This window comes from Trachemys scripta, chromosome 12 (assembly GCF_013100865.1).
Source record: "Trachemys scripta elegans isolate TJP31775 chromosome 12, CAS_Tse_1.0, whole genome shotgun sequence".
NCBI lineage: Eukaryota > Metazoa > Chordata > Testudines > Emydidae > Trachemys > Trachemys scripta.
Window position 1 is genome coordinate 35,959,131 of NC_048309.1, and position 17,907 is coordinate 35,977,037.

General features: G+C 46.9%; 2 protein-coding genes across 2 annotated transcripts in view; both read left to right on the top strand.

The window, feature by feature from the left end:
• The window catches only part of LOC117886343 (ribonuclease-like), a 34,987-nt gene that overhangs the window by 1,176 nt on the left and 15,904 nt on the right, over positions 1 to 17,907 (top strand). The window lies entirely within an intron of this gene.
• On the top strand, positions 2,740 to 3,721 carry LOC117885375. Its single transcript, XM_034786690.1, has one exon. The coding sequence runs from the start codon at positions 2,894 to 2,896 to the stop codon at positions 3,719 to 3,721; it is 828 nt and encodes a 275-aa protein (XP_034642581.1). The 5' UTR covers positions 2,740 to 2,893.

Consider the following 17,907-nt stretch of genomic DNA (forward strand, 5'->3'; position numbering starts at 1 on the left):
ATGGTTAACCATGGCTATTAAGACCATTTGGAGTTTGCCCGCAGACATGGATGATGGGTTAGAGCAGTGGGCTTCCATCCCAGAGGGGGTTAGCCAGCTCCGACAGCTGGAAATGCTCACCGGCATATTTGCCAAGGACTTTGAAGGGCCTGTCACTGTGGAGCTGACCCGCACCATTCGTACCCGGCTCCTGCAGAACGCCCCCCCACCCCCACCTGAAGGCGATGATCCTCCTGATGGTTGGAGGGGCCATAGGGTCGGTGGGTGACGCGGCACAGCTCATGATGCAATTGACAGAGATTGATGGTATGATGAAAACCACCATGCCGCAGCAGGTGAATGTAAAGCAAAAGGAGAGGGTTAGCCACAATACTATGTTCAAAGACTTACTGAAAGCGGGGACCCCCTTAGAGGAGATAGATGGAAAAACCAACGCTGAGCTGTTAAGGCGCTGGTTATGGCTCAAACCGGAACAGCGCACCAAGGACAAAGGGGGGCCCCAAAACAAGGCAGATGGCACCCCTCAGCAGGCACAACCGTCTGCCACGCCCGCAGACTATGTTAAGTGGAAGCTGCCGGCCCAATACTGTTGGGGTGGCGGGTCTCCCCTGCCCCTCCCCTTGGAAGTGAGGCGGTTTGTAGTGGGGGACCACCGCCCTTATGTCCCAGTAGAGATCTACTGGCCTAGCGGGGGGCGGCAATGAGTAATGGCCCTCGTGAATACAGGAGCGAAGGTGATTATATTGCATGGCACCCAACCCCGTCGGGGCCGGTCGATAATGGTGAGCGGCCTTGGAGGGGCGGATGTTCGGGCCTCGCCGATGCAGTTAAGGCTGGCCATTGGAAAAGCCCCTCCTATGCGGGTCACCATTCTGATCACCCCCATTCATGAGTACATATTGGGCATAGATCTCCTCCGAGGGCAAACCCTGGATACTCAATGGGGACCCTTTTCCTTTGGCCGCCCACTGTATGTCCGAGCGGTCGTAACCATGCTGCAGGGGCATCCGCGGTGGGACCTCATGGTGCTTCCGACTCCTACCACAGTAGTCAATACCAAACAGTATCAAATACCTGGTGGGCACGAGGAAATAACCGCCACCGTTAAAGGATTGCTCCAGGCAGACATCATCCCTCCCGCTATGAGCGCGTTCAACAGCCCAATTTGGCCAGTCTGCAAAAAGGACGGAATCTGGCGCATGACGGTCAACTACCGCAATCTGGGTCAGTTCCTGACATGGTCTCCATCATGGAGCGACTCGCAAGGCGAGTAGGGCAGTGGCATGTGGTGGTGGACTTGGCGAATGCCTTCTTTTCCATCACCATTGCCCCGCAGAGCCAAGATCAATTCGCCTTTACATGGGAGGACCAGCAGTATACATTCACCGTGCTGCCCCAGGGCTATAAACATAGCCCCACCATCTGCCATCAGTTAGTTAACCGAGACCTGGAGCAAGTGACTCTGCCAGAGGGAGTGGTTTTGGAACACTATATTGAGGATGTTTTATTGAGTGGGCCCCATGAGACGGCACTTTCTGAGGCTAAGAACAATGTTTTGCAGGTCCTGGCAGCCAGGGGGTGGGTCGTCAACCCTAATAAGATCCAGAGGCCCAGCCAGGAGGTGATCTTCCTGGGCATACTTTGGTCAGGGCCTCAACGTAAAATCCCACAGAAGGCCATTAAAACGATTACCCACTTCCCAGAGCCCACTAACGTAAGCCAAGACCAAACTTTCTTGGGCCTTTCAGGATACTGGCGCACATTTATTCCCCATCTAGGGTATATCCTGCAGCCCATACAAGCAGTAGTCCGGAAGAAAGCCACATTTAGTTGGGGAGCCAAACAGCATGCCACATTTCAACAGGCTAAAGAGGCACTCAGCCAGCATGCAGTACTGAGCCCAGGTAAACAGGGCACCCCCTTTGAACTTGAGGTAACGGTGGTTGACCACGTGGCCTCGTGGGGCTATGGCAGCAAACCTCGTCTCGGAAGGAGCCCATAGGGTATTGGTCGCGATCCCTACGAGGCTCGGCTGAGTGGTATACGCCCCTTGAACAGCAGCTGCTCACAGTAGTATGGGCCCTCCAGCAAACTGAGCCCATAACAGGCGCGGAGCCTGTGAAGGTGCGTACTCCACTTCCAATTATGGGTTGGGTCCGGGACGAGAGCCCGCTTATGCGGACTGGAGTAGCCCAGGCCCAAACCCTATGGAAGTGGAAACACTACCTGCAGCTCCGTATGCAAATGACCCAAGCGAATATTACCGATACGCACACGTGGCTCCTTGGTGCTGTCACCTTCAAGGAACTGCCCTCTGAAGGGCAGCATGCATATGCCCCCCTGGTCGAGGTACCCCAGCCCCCCTGTGCGGAGGCCCCCCCCACGCCTCCTTAACCGAACAACAACAAGAAGCCGCGTGCTTTACTGATGGATCAGCTTCATATAGGGGAGCAGAATGCTGGTGGCGAGCAGCCGCGTACAACCCCTGCCTCAAGGAAATACTGTTTGAGACTGGCCCCGGCCTGTCTAGCCAGTGGGCTGAGCTATGAGCAGAGTTTATAACCATCACTGAGAAGCCAGGGCCCCTCTTTATATATACAGATAGCTGGGCAGTCTACAAAGACATGACGCAATGGATGGCCATCTGGCATGTGGCTAGCTGGAAGGGGCATGACAGACCCCTTTGGGGGTACAACATGTGGCCTGCAATCTGGGATGCCTGTAGTCAGAGGCCCATTGCTGTTCGTCATGTAGACGCCCACCTGATAAGGGAAGCAGACAAGGCCCGGTTCAACAGAGAGGTAGATGACATGGTCACAGTCTACACAGTAGCTGCCCCCTGCCTGGCTGAGTGGATACACCAGAAGAGCGGTCACCTGGGGGGGAAAAGGCAATGCAATGGGCCACCAATCGTGGGTTGCAGACTACGATCGGTGTGCAGCGGGACGCTCATCAGCACTGCCCACAGTGTACGAGGCTCTCCCCCCGGCGCTTGAAAACAGAGAAGGTGTACCTGAAGCGAGGCCAAAGACCTGAGGAAGTATGGCAGGTGGACTACATTGGCCCACTGCCTGAAAGTCAGCGGCATAAGTACTTGCTGACTGCAGTAGACACGTATTCTGGCCTGCTCTTTGTATACCCGTGCGCAAGTGCTACACAGGAGCAGACTATAAAGGGGTTAGAAGAACTTATCCGCTATTACGGATCCCCCCTTGAAGTGCAGAGTGATCAGGGAACCCATTTAACGGGGATGGAAGTAAGAGAATGGGCTAGGGGGCGAGGAATCGTGTGGGTGTTTCACATCGCATATCACCCGCAGGGCGCCGGGCTCATTGAGCGCATGAACGGTTTGCTTAAAGAGCAGCTACGCAAACTGTCCCCCACTGAATCCTTGGCCGCATGGAGTCGTAACCTCCGCCAGGCTGCAGCCGCACTCAATGACCATCCGCTGTATGGCTCCACCCCGTTTGCCAAATTTAAGGCGGAGGTCATTGAGCGGCCCCGTGTGCTGCAAGTGCAGTGTCTGCACCCGCAAGCCCACCTCCCCATTCGGGCCACCCCGGGAAGTGCTGGTCTCAATCTACGGGTCCCTCAAAAGAGCCTCACTCTGCAGCCTAATAGCCGAAACCTCGTAAGTATTGGCTTAGCATTAGTATTGGGCTCCCACAAGGCTATTATGGGCGCATTGCCCCACGTGGTAGCCTGGCCCTCAAGGGCATAGATGTGGCGGCGGGAGTGATTGATGCTGACTACACGGGGGAGGTTAAGGTGTTTTTGGTGCACAATGGCCCAAAGGCAATAACCCTCTCCCAAGGCGAGTGGGATGCACAGCTGATTTGCGAGCACATTGGATTGCCTGACGTGCAGGAAGTGGAGGCGCTTACGTCCACTACTCAAGCAGGGGGGTTCGACTCGACTGGGTGTGCAGTTTGGGTCCATGACCCCACCAAGCATAACCCGCTTGAAGGGGAAATCCTAGCCGATGGCCCCGGGGATACTCACCTCGTGTTGCTAAAAGGGGAAGATGCCCCAATTTATGTGCCCTCTAAGCGTCTCTCTTCCAGGCGACCACTGCAGTTTGCACAACCCCATGGAGCACCCCGGGCGCGCCACCCGAAGACCAAAACCTGTGTGATGTCCCTGCGACACACTCTCTACAGCCTAATCCTTGAACTAGGTTTGATTGCGACTGGTGCCCAAGCCACATGGCACCACAATTCTGCTGTCCAGTGGATGCAGTCAGTGGCACTAGCAGGTAACAAGTCAGACTGCTGGTACTGCGCACACACACCCCAATTGGCAAGCACTGGCATCCTGTGGGCTGCAGTACCGTGGAATGAATCCTGGGTCCTTAACGATACCACCTTTCTCACCAAGTATAATGAAACACCAAGGGACACCAGTGGTGGTATTGGGGAATGCGCATTGGTATGTGCAGCTATCTCCAGCAATGGACGCCATTCGTCCTGTTGGAGAACTTCCCCTGTCCTCGTGTGCAGTAGTAGTAGAATACTTGCCAGGCACCAAGCAATTTAATGTCACCGCCAGCCTACTGGGATTGTACAATGAGTGGATGGCTGGGGAGACGTGGGTCTCAAGTGACAATTGTTCCGGTTCTTCTGGAACTAATTTGACCTATTTGAATGGCACCACCCTCTGCCATCGGTGGTGGCACTGGGGCGAGTGGGGACTACATAACCGTGGGTTTTTGTACTATTTCAACACCCGTATGGAAAACACCCCTCAATACGATTAGACGCGGGCATATCCCGCGCACCAATTATTGGCCTCAGTGTAACCAGAGCTCCGACAGCTGGTGTCGCAACACCTCAGGCAGCATATGGCTCCCCACAGCAGGGCTGCCAGGGTTGTACTGGCTATGTGGCCGCTGGGCATATAAAACCCTACCCAAACAATGGTACGGACAGTGGACACTGGGACGGCTTCTCCCCTATTTGTATGGAATGCACACTATGCACGCTTGTGCAGTGCACAATTATATGTTGGTGACACGTTCACCACGGAGCACAAATCCCATTGTGCAGAGACCCACAGGCTTTCATCAATTCGTCCGCGCTTTCCTCCCCTGGCTAGGGGTGGCCGAATTAGAGCGCGCTATTGTAAATATTTCAGCCACGTTAGAGATTATAGAAAATGATACCATAGATGCAATCCACGCTTTGCAATTAGAGGTAACTTCTCTATCGCAAGTAGTATTGCAAAATCGCATGGTGCTGGATTATTTATTAGCTGCCTAAGGTGGTGTTTGTGCCTTGATTAATGAAAGTTGTTGTTTTTATTTGAATCAGGATAAGCGCATTGAAACTGATGTTCACAATATGATGGACCACTTGAAAGTGTTACATGACGTAGGCTCTGAGGCCTCTGCATGGGATGACTCTTGGCGATGGCTCACCTCCTGGCTTCCAGATCTCGGTGCCTGGGGGAGACGCATCGGACTCCTATTATTAATGGGACTACTGGAATTTGTATGTGTAGTTGTCCTCCTACAATGCTGCATAAATTGCTTCTCCACCCTCCTGGCCCGGCTGGCAACACCCAAACCGGTGCGCGCGCTCACCGTGCGCTGGTGGCAGTGACTAAACTAACACACCTCAGTCTGCCAAGGTGTGGAGTGTAGGGGACAGGTTGCGGAAGCTTGGCGAGGAGCTAAGTGGCGGACCGAGTATGTGACTGAATGCGAGCAGAAGATGCAGACTGTGCAGTTGAAGGCCATGAAATTAACCTTGTCCAGCAGATCCTGCCAAAATGTAGTTTAGTATAGTTCAGCATGTTTTTGTCTGTAAACAAGTTAGCTTAGATAATGAGTAAGATTTATGAATGCAATGAATGTAGCCAGCTGTTGATCCCATGTAACCTTGAGATAAGCGCGGGGGGATATAGCATTGCAGCGGACTCCCTTCGGTGGAGTCCTGCCTGGCCAGCTGTCCCGGATGGTCAGAATCCCCCGCAGCCCCTCCACGCACCTCAGGGACTCCCCACACAGCTTGGAGTGTAAGTTCTTCCTTCAGTAAAGCCTTGCTTTTTACTCTCAGGCACTGAGTGTCATTCTTTCGCCGGTATCACGGCCCCCCTTGCAGGCACATCATCATTGACAAGTAAGAGCTCAGCAGGTCCAGCCCCCTGTGCTGAGACAGGACCAAGAAACCTAGACCATCCCTGACAGGTGTTTGTCCAACCTGTTCTTATAATCCTCCAATGACATGGAATCCTCAACCTCTCTTCCGCAGCTTAACTACCTTTAGAGTTAGAAAGTTTTTCAGGTTCCCCCTTTAGTCTTCTTCCCTCAAGGCTGAACATGCCCATTCATTTTAACCTTTCCTCATAGCTCAACTTTTCTAAATCTTTTATACCTTTTTGCTGCTCTCCTCTGAACTCTCTCCAATTTATCCACATTTTTCTTAAAATGTAGTGCCCAGAATGGGACACAGTACTCCAGCTGGGACCTCACCAGTGCCAATTACCTCCCACATACAACTCTCCTGTTAATATGCCCCAGAATATTAGCCTTTTATGCAACTGCATCACGTTGTTGACTCATATTCAATTAATTATCCACTATAACCCACAGATCCCCTTCAACAGTATTAACACCTAGCCAGCTATTCCCCATTTTGTAGTTGTGCATTTGATTTTTCCTCCCTAAGGAAAGTACTTTGCACTTGTCTTTATTAAATTTCATCTTGTTGATTTCAGACCAATTCTCCATTTTTGTCAAGGTAATTTTGAATTCTAATTCTGTCCTCCAAAGTGCTTGCAACCCCTCCCAGCTTGGTGTAATACACAAATTTTATAAGCATACTCTCCACTCCATTACCATGGTCATTCATTAGGATCCCATTAGATACACCAGCAAATCATTGGTAACTACTCTTTGAGTATGATCTTTCAACCAGTTGTGCACCCACCTTATTGAAATTTCATCCAGAGCACATTTTCCTAGTTTGCTTATGAGAAAGTCATGTGGGACTGTGTCAAAAGACTTACTAAAATAAAGATATATCATGTCGGCTACTTCCACCCTATCCAGTAGCTCAGTAACTCTGTCAAAGAGGGAAATTAGGTTGGTTTGGTATGGTTCATTCTTGACAAATCCATGCGGGCTATTCCTTATAACCCTATTATCCTCTAGTGCTTATAAACTGATTATTTAACAATTTGTTCCAGTATCTTTCCAGGTATCGAAGTGAGTCCTCTTTGCTCCCTTTTTAAAGGCAGATACTATATTTGCTCATCTCCCGTCCTCTGGGACCTCTCCCATCCTCCAGGAGTTCTTGAAGATAATTGCTAATCATTTCAAGATTACTTCAGCTAATTCCTTAAGTACTCTAGGGCAAATTTCATCAGGCCTCAACAGCTTGTATATATCTAACTTACTTAAGTATTCTTTAACCTGTTCTTTCCCTAGTTTTGCTAGCCTTCCTTTCTCCTTGTTGTTAATATTAAGTGTAATCAGTATCTGGTCACCATTAACCTTTTTAGTGAAGACAAGCAAAAAAGACATTAAACATATCCGCCTTCTTGATGTCATCAGTTATTAGCTCTCCATCCCCACTAAGTAGAGGATCTACAATTGTCTTCATCTTTCTCTTGCTCCTAATGTATTTCTAGAACCTTGCCTTATTACCTTTTATGTTCCTTGCCAGATGTGACTCATTTTCTGTCTTAGCTTTTTGGATTTTGTCACCACATGCTTGTGCTATTCTTTTGTACTCCTCCTTAGCAATTCATCCATGTTTCCAGATTTTCTAGGAATCCTTGTTGATTTTCAGGTCATTAAAAAGCTCCTGATGGAGCAATATTGGCCTTTTAATATTCTTCCTAACATTCCTTTGCCTTGGGATAGTTTGTGGGTTTGCCCTTTATATTGTTTCCTTGAAAAACGTCCAGCTCTTCTGAACTCCTTTATTGATTCCTTTTATTTTCTTCCCATGGGATGTTATCTATCAGTTCTCTGAGTTTGTTAAAGTCAGCTTTTCTGATGTCTACTGTCCTTATTCTGCTGTTCTCACTCCTTCCTTTCCTTAAAATCATATATAATTTCATGATCACCTTCACTCGTATTGCCTTCCATCTTCACATTCACAATAAAGTCCCCCCTGTTGGTCAGAATCAAGTCTACAATGGCTGTGCTCCTGATTACTTACTACACATAGAAGAGATACCAGCTGAACAGGGACCCCCATGACTCCTAAACAAAATTAGGACATTAGCTACTTCAGGAGCTTTTTGGAATACAAGGAAATATGGGCTCAAGGCTCCCATTCTGCATGGTAATTATCCCTGGTGGCCTCAACCCCAATTTGGCGGCTCCATCAGTCTACATGCCAGGAATGCTCAAGGCAATAACAAATTCCCACGCTCCTGTAGCATTTTCCAATCTTCAGAGACTCATTCTATGGGATGGGCACAAATATAAGTAGAGAGAGAAAGAGAAGGGTGTGTACAGAGATAGATGGATGGAGAGAGAGAGAGTTGAATGTTTATAGGGATAAATGGATAGAGAGACAGATGATTGTGTATGGAGATAAAATAAAATAAATAAATTAATGGAGATAACCCATCTCCTAGAACTAGAAGGGACCTTGAAGGTCATTGAGTCCAGCCCCCTGCCTTCACTAGCAAGACCAAGTACTGATTTTGCCTCAGATTCCTAAGTGGCCCCCTCAGGGATTCAACTCACAACCCTAGGTTTAGCAGGCCAATGCTCAAACCACTGCGCTAGCCCTCCCCCTCGCTAGATAAACAGAGAGTAGTTTTTATATTGATTTAGCTATTATTCTCTTGCAGTCCCTGGATTCAGATATACCAACATAACCAGGCATTATACCAGTATAACATACTCCTTTCTGTTGATGGCAACAAGCTATACCCATATAAGCACCTTTCTACTAGTATTCACATGCCAAAAAGGAAAATCCAAAATGTTTGTGTTTGTTTCCATGTCTCATGCTTGGGCTTGTCTGTGTGTTTGTATTGTGTGTGTTTGTGTGAGTCTTGTGTGTTTCATGTTTTGCCTTGTGTGTGTGTTTTATTCAGTTAAATCCCTTGCTTATGTGAGTCTTGTGTGTCTCATGGGATGTTTCTTGTGTGTGTCTATGTTTTCTGGGTTGGGAGCATTTTGCGTGTCTCCTCTTCCAGCTTGTGTGTGTGTTTGTATCTGTTGTTAATGTGTTTGTGCTTTGTGCGGTTGTGCCTCTCACTTGTGTCATTCAGAGTGTTTTTGGTCTCCAATATTATTTCCTTTGTATCTTGTGTGTGTATCCAAGTGAATTTCTCTGAGTGTCTCTTTCCACATATCACCTTCCTTCCCTTGCCTAGTGCCAATGGGAGATCAAGCCAAAACTTCAACCCAACTTGTTCCCTATGAAATCTCAAGTCCTCTCTCTCTCTCTTAGTTTGTCTTTCCCCATCTCTCTCTCCTTCATTTTTAAAATTCCAAGGGCACATTTCTGTCCATCAGAAATAGGGCAGACACCCAATGACATCCAATGGGAGTTCTTTTTCCTTCAGATAATTACTCTTATACTTCAGGAAAAGAATAAGGTATCACTTAGATGCCAGGATTTGTCATATATGTCATTACATCAGCTTTCATCATTGCTAATTCAGTGCTTAAAGTAGTAGTTAAGTAGTTTTGTTAATTAGGGGGTTCTGAGTGCAAGTCATTTTGGTGCCATTTTTAATTTGTGCTGGAGAAGTTAGATCTCCTGGAAGATGGCTAAGCTCCTTTCTTCCTGTTGTAGCTTTTATTGGTTATGGTATTGAACAATACTGATAACACCTTTTAAACTTTAGCATTAGACAAAAGTCCAGTCTCCATGGCTAGGTCAAGATTTAGAACATTAGGGTGAACACCACCATGTGGGCTAGCATTACTATTGGAGACTTGAGGACCATGTGAGAAACCCCAATTTATATAACTGTCACAGAGACTGCAATAGTTAGAAAGCACAAAATGTCCAACACTAGTATTTCAAAGTCTTTCATACTCACATATCCATGAGGAACCCTGGAGTGTGGCAGCTGGCTCCAATTGAGGGTCAGGAAAAGATGACTTTCAGGAATCGATTACCTCCATCCATCTGCCTGTTACATGTACACCCACCAAAGCTCATTAATATGCTTGAGGATTAAACCCCTCCTGTCCTGTCCATCTTTAGGAGTGTGTCCCTGATATCACTGGGGGACTCTTCACCTGATAGGCCACTCGGATAGTTCTTCTTTCAACTTATTAACATTTACATCACCTTATCACCATAGTAACATGTGCTTCCTTAAGGAAGTCTCTAACATTCTGGTTACCAGTGGCCATCTTGTGGTGCCTACTGATCTCTCCTAGGCACATTATCCAAACTCATTTTTCATGTCATTTTTCAAAACATCAGCATACAAACGTGGACACAAGCTCAGCAAATGTATTAGTCACTAACTTATCTTTGTAATATAACCAATTTATATTAAAGCCTAAAGCCTAATTTGGCTAAGCTAAATATCCAGCAGGCCCAACCCTGTAGGCTTCTTGCACTTCAGCTTTAAACCTTCAGCTATTTTTTTACCTATTACCTACCCTGTATTTGTCTCTGATGTCCAGCTTTTATACTGGGTTAATTATTTGTTGTAAACTGCACTGCACTGCAGTGTGTGTGCTATCTGCAATCTTCAAATCACCAAAGAGATGTAGATGGTTAGTTTCCCCTAATTTTCATTGCTTCCAGATTCTTTAGTCTTGAGCCAGTCAATGGCCTCTGGATCAGCGCTATTCAGCTTGAGAAGACCTTAAGGGAGCACAAGGTGAAAAGAGCAACCATCCAGTCAGTGTGCAGTACCCTATTCAGCACCATGGGTGCACAATGGGCTGTTCCGGATGCCCCAGATACTGTTGCTCTTGGCACAATGGACACGGTGTCACACCTGAACCTGTTAAGCTGGCGCCAGAGGCAGCATGGTCATCACTAAAGTTCAGCACTGCTTGGGGAGGGGAGGGGACAGTGCTGTAGGCCAGGGATTGAGGGGCACCAGCAGAGCTGGGAAAGAGGAACCCAGATGTGGCATAGCAGGAGGTTGTGGGTCAGCCGTAACAGGAATTGGCAAAGCTCTGTGTGCAGCAAAGCAGGTCAGCCCGACCACTTCATGCTCATTTCATGACTAGTGATTTTGTGTTTGTGTTTGTTTTTTTGTGAAATGCACTTTTTTTTGGTTCTTTGCTGCAAAATCAACATTTTTTGTACGGAAAAAAAACCCAAGCAAACTGGCCAACAGCTCTCTTCACAACCTAGATCTGCATCAAACTGCGGATCTTTTTTTTTTTCTTAGTTTGGTGACCAAATTCATTTATATTCATCAGAATGAAATCAAATATAGAATTATCCTGAACAGAGTGTAACACTTGTGGAGAATTTTCCCCATACTTTCGAGAAACTCCAAGGACATTTTGCTAGTGGCAGCCTGAGACCTCTGGCATTTGTCCTTCAACTCCCCCTCCCGCTTCCCCCCAGCAATTCCTCCTAGATTTCATTGTACACGTTATAGCTAGATGTTTAAGCAGCAGCATCTTCTCTTCTCTTGGCCTAATAACGAGAAAGCTGAGAGGTGAGTTATCACAGTCTATAAATACCTATATGGACAGGTATTTATTGAGAGTAGGTGATACTTTACTCTAGCAAAGGCAGACTGTGATCCAATGGTTGGGAGCCAAAGATGGATAAATTCAATGTACAGAGAAACTGCACATTTTTAATAGGAAAGGAAATTAGCCATTGGAACAATTTACCAAAGGAGCTAGAGGTCCCTTTATCATTTTAGAGCAACCCTCAGTGTCTTTCTAAAAGTTATGCTCATGTTCAGGCAGAAGCTCTGGGCTTGATGCAGAATCCCTGGGGGAGGTTCTCTGGTCTTTCTTAGGCAGGAGATCAGAATACCGCATTGTTAGGGGGCCCTGTAGCCTTGAAATATATTAATCTAACAACCCTGTTTGAATGCATATGACAATTTTAACTGACAGCAACTTCCCACTAGGGGAAAGTTATTCCATACTTGCCCAGGTGACAGCTTGTGGAATCTATATGAACCTTATGAATTCTGAGTGATTGTATGAACTCTATGTCCAACTGCAACCTTCACCATGTGTTGAATCAGCCATTTGGAAGCAAGAACTGGTCACGTATCTCCCAAAACCTGTCATGAAGAAGGACAACCAGAAGTCATTAATATTCAGTGACTCTGCTTTGGTAGAACAATGATATGCTGAGGTGTGGGAGTTGTGGTGGATAATCAGCTAAACATGATCTCCCCGTGCAACATATTGGTCAATAGTTCTAATGCAAATAGGAGTGAAGAGGTTATTTTACTTCTGTGTTTGGGACTAGTGCAATGGCTGGTGGAGTACTATGTCCACCTCTAGATGGTTCAGAGAAGAGCCTTGAGAATTATTACAAGATAGAGAAATACCTTATAGTGATCGACTCAAGGAGCTCGATTAATTTAGCTTAACAAAGAGAAGGTTAAGTGGTGACTTGAATCCAATTGATAAGAGCATATATGGGGAACAAATATTTGGTAAAGAGCTCTTCAGTCTAGCAAACAAAGGTATAACTCAATCAAATAGCTGCAAGTTGAAGCAAGACAAATAAGGCATACATTAGGCAAGTAAGCTCCACCCCACCCCTTAAGATTAAATAGGCCCAGGTTTTTTTAACCTGTCCTCATAGGTCGGTTTTTCTAACCCTTTTGTTATTATTATTAATATATTTTATTTATGGAGATATCCTATCTCCTAGAACTGGAAGAAACCTTGAAAGGTTGAGTCCAGCCCCCTGCCTTCACTAAAAGGACCAAGTACTGATTTTGTCCTAGATCCCTAAGTGGCCCCCTCAAAGATTGAACTCACAACCCTAGGTTTAGCAGACCAATGCTCAAACCACTGAGCTATCCCTCCCTCCTCTGGATGTGCTCCGATTTATCCACATCTTTCCTAAGGTGCGGAATCCAGAATTGGACACAGTGCTCTATCTGAGCCCTCCCTAGTGCCAAGTAGAGTGGATCAATTCCCTCCAGAGTCTTACGTACAACACTCCTGTCAATACACCCCAGAATGATATTATCCTTGTCGGCAATTGCATCACATTGTTAACTCATATTCAATTTGTAATCTACTATAGTTCCCCAATCCTTTTCAGCAGTCATACTGGCAACTAGCCAGTTATTCCCCACTTTCTAATTCTGCAGTTAATTTTCCCTTTCTAAGGGCTGGTCTACACTGGGGGGGGGAATCAATCTAAGATACGCAACTTCAGCTTACGTGAATAACGTAGCTGAAGTCGAAGAACCTTAGATTGACTTACCTGGGGTCCACACCACGCGGCATCGACAGCCGCGGCTCCCCCGTCGACTCCGCTACTACCGCTCACTCTGGTGGAGTTCCGGAGTCGACGGGGAGCGTGTTCGGGGATTGATATATCGCGTCTTAACGAGATGCGATATATCGAACCCCGATAAATCGATCGCTACCCGCCGATAAGGCGGGTAATGAAGACGTACCCTAAATGAAGTACACTGCACTTGTCTTTATTGAATTTCAACTCAATGATTTCAGGCCATTTCTCCAATTTGTCAAGGTTGTTTTAAATTATAAGTACTTCAACCCCTCCCAGCTTAGTGTAATCTGCAAATTTTATAAGCTTACTCTCCACTCCATTACCCAGGTATCAAGGCTGCTTCCCCACTCTGAACTCTAGGGTACAAATGTGGGGGCCTGCATGAAAACTTCTAAGCTTAACTACCAGCTTAGATCTGGTCCGCTGCCACCACTCCCAAATGTGCTAATTCCCTTCCCTGGGTAACCTTGAGAGACTCTTCACCAATTCCCTGGTGAATACAGAACCAAACCCCTTGGATCTTAAAACAAGGAGAAATTAACCATCCCCCCTCCTACCTCCCACCAACTCCTGGTGGATCAAGATCCAACCCCCTTGGATCTAAAAACAAGGAAAAGTCAATCAGGTTCTTAAAAAGAAGGCTTTTAATTAAAGAAAAAGGTAAAAATCATCTCTGTAAAATCAGGATGGAAACTAACTTTACAGGGTAATCAAACTTAAAGAGCCCAGAGGAATCCCCGCTAGCCTTAGGTTCAAAGTTACAGCAAACAGAGATAAACACTCTAGCAAAAAGGTACATTTACAAGTTGAGAAAACAAAGATAAAAACTAACACGCCTTGCCTGGCTGTTTACTTACAAATTGGAAATATGAGAGACTTGTTCAGAAAGATTTGGAGAGCCTGGATTGATGTCTGGTCCCTCTCAGTCCCAAGAGTGAACAACCCCCAAAACAAAGAGCACAAACAAAAGCCTTCCCCCCACCAAGATTTGAAAGTATCTTGTCCCCTTATTGGTTCTTTGGGTCAGATGTCAACCAGGTTACCTGAGCTTCTTAACCCTTTACAGGTAAAAGGATTTTGGAGTCTCTGGCCAGGAGGGATTTTATAGTACTTGTCATAACTATAAAGGGAAGGATAACAGCTGTCCTGTGTACAGTACTATAAAATCCCTCCTGGCCAGAGACTCCAAAATCCTTTTCCCTGTAAAGGGTTAAAAAACTCAGGTAACCTGGCTGGCATCTGACCCAAAGGACCAATAAGGGGACAAGATACTTTCAAATCTTGAGGGGGGGAAGGCTTTTGTTTGTGTTCTTTGTTTGGGAGTGTGTTTGCTCTTGGGACTGAGAGGGACCAGACATCAATCCAGGTTCTTCACATCTTCCTAAACAAGTCTCTCCTATTTCAAACTTGTAAGTAAATAGCCAGGCAAGGCGTCTTAGTTTTCCTTTGTTTTCTCAACTTGTAAATGTACCTTTTACTAGAGTGTTTATCTTTGTTTGCTGTACTTTGAACCTAAGACTAGAGGGGAGTCCTCTGAGCTCTTTAAGTTTAATTACCCTGTAAGGTTAATTTCCATACTGATTTTACAAAGATAATTTTTACCTTTTTCTTTAATTAAAAGCCTTCTTTTTAAGAACCTGATTGATTTTTCCTTGGGGTTTGGATCTTGATTCACCAGAAGTTGGTGAGAGGAAGGAGGGGAATGGTTAATTTCTCCTTGTTTTAAATCCAAGGGGGTTGAATCTGTATTCACCAGGAGTTGGTAGAAGAAAGGAGGGGGGATGGTTAATTTCTCCTTGTTTTAGATCCCAGGTGGGTTGGAACTGTATTCACCAGGAGTTGGTGGGAGGAAGGAGGGGGAATGGTTAATTTCTCCTTGTTTTAGATCCCAGGGGGGTTTGAACTGTATTCACCAGGAGTTGGTGGGAGGAAGGAGGGGAATGGTTAATTTCTCCTTGTTTTAAGATCCAAGGGGTTTGGATCTGTATTCACCAGGGAATTGGTGAAGGTCTCTCAAGGCTACCCAGGGAAGGAAATTACCTTGGGATGGTGGCAGCGGACCAGAGCTAAGCTGGTAGTTAAGCTTAAAAGTTTTCATGCAGGCCCCTACATTTGTACCCTAAAGTTCAAAGTGGGGATACAGCCTTGACAGTACTGTACACAGGAGGGCTGTTACCCTTCCCTTTATAGTTATGACACGCCCCCCCAAATCACAGATAGTGTTGGACAGCCGGTTCCACATTGGCTGTGATTTCTTCCTGGAGCTCTAGGAGAAAACAGAGTTAATAAGACACATGCACCTTTAGACATACTACTGATTATATAAAAACTAACAATATGTTTTATGCTTTGCGAACAGGGGCTGCTAACAGGGAGTTTCGCAAGGGAGTTTGGAAGGGGAGCAGGAAGGGGGCGAGGGTCCCTTGCCGGTTCCATCTGTTTTCTCTTGATTCCCCTTAATACCTATAAAGCAACTACATTCATAACTTTTCGCTTAAACAACCCTTTCAGCTGACAGGGGGCTGCAGACGGGAGTTTGACAGAGGGAGGCTTACGATGGTTAGGAAGACCCGCAACACCTGTGCCAGCACTGCTACTGTCTCCTCCACCTGTGCCTGTAGCCAGACAGAGTGCCTAAGCATGGATGCCTCTACCCAGATCCTGGTGTGGTTTTGCAAAGACTGTAACTTGCAATTTCCACTTACTGATATCCAGGCTGGGGGGACCATCCAATGTGAGAGGTGCCTGCTGGTGGAATCTCTCAGGCAGCAGGTGGGAGAGCTACAGGAGGAGGTGGCTAGGTTGAGGAGCATCCGTATCCATGAGCAATTCCTCGACAGTGTCCATGTGGAGACAGCTGAGGTAGCTGTCCCAGTACACAGGACTGCTGATACACCACTGGTGGAGGAGGAGATGGCTCAGGGTGGACACTGGCAGCTGGTTACTTCTGGCAGCAGGCAGTGCTCCACCCTTGCTCCGAACCCTCCTGCCGTGGTTATAGGTAACCGTTATGCTCTTCTTGACACAGGAAAGAAGGAATCACTCCCTACAGTAAAGGAGGAGAAGCCTCGTACCCCTAAGGCTGGAGGGTCTGCTGCCACCACTGCAAATAGGAAACGTAGGGTAGTGGTGGTCGGAGACTCTCTGCTGAGGGGGACGGAGGCGCCCATCTGTCGCCCTGACATCTCATCTCGGGAGGTATGCTGCCTGCCGGGGGCCCGTATCCGAGACGTTACGGAGGCATTGTCGAGGATTATCCAGCCCTCTGACTACTACCCCATGCTACTCATCCATGTGGGCACAAATGATACTGCGCGGTGTGACACTGAGCAGATCAAGAGTGACTACAGGGCTCTGGGAGTACGGGTGAAGGAGTTTGGAGCGCAGGTGGTATTCTCTTCAATTCTTCCTGTCAAAGGTAGGGGCCCGGGCAGAGACAGATGCATCATGGAGGTGAATGCCTGGCTGCGAAGATGGTGTCGCCAGGAGGGCTTTGGCTTCCTAGACCACGGGATGCTATTCGAGGAAGGACTGCTAGGCAGAGATGGCGTTCACCTTTCGAGGAGAGGAAAGACCCTATTCGGACACAGACTGGCTAACCTAGTGAGGAGGGCTTTAAACTAGGTTCGACGGGGACAGGTGAGCAAAGCCCACAGGTAAGTGGGGAACATGGAGACCGGGGAGATGGGTCGGAAACGAGAGGGAGTGTGGGCTATATTGGCAGAGAGAAAGGAGAGTCAGGACAAAACCGGGAGGAAAGATCAAACCAGTATCTTAGATGCGTATATACAAATGCGAGAAGTATGGGGAATAAGCAGGAAGAACTGGAAGTGCTAATAAATAAATACAACTATGACATTGTTGGCATCACTGAAACTTGGTGGGATAATACACATGATTGGAATGTTGGTGTGGATGGGTACAGCTTGCTCAGGAAGGATAGACAGGGGAAAAAGGGAGGAGGTGTTGCCTTATATATTAAAAATGTACACACTTGGACTGAGGTAGAGATGGACATAGGAGACGGAAGTGTTGAGAGTCTCTGGGTTAGGCTTAAAGGGGCAAAAAACAAGGGAGATGTCCTGCTAGGAGTCTACTACAGGCCACCTAACCAGGTGGAAGAAGTGGATGAGGCTTTTTTCAAGCAACTAACAAAATCATCCAAAGCCCAAGATTTGGTGGTGATGGGGGACTTCAACTATCCGGATATATGTTGGGAGAATAACACAGCGGGGCACAGACTATCCAACAAATTCTTGGACTGCATTGGGGACAACTTTTTATTTCAGAAGGTTGAAAAAGCTACTAGGGGGGAAGCTGTTCTAGACTTGATTTTAACAAATAGGGAGGAACTCGTTGAGAATGTGAAAGTAGAAGGCAGCCTGGGTGAAAGTGATCATGAAATCATAGAGTTTGCAATTCTAAGGAAGGGTAGAAGGGAGAACAGCAAAATAGAGACAATGGATTTCAGGAAGGCAGATTTTGGGAAGCTCAGAGAGCTGATGGGTAA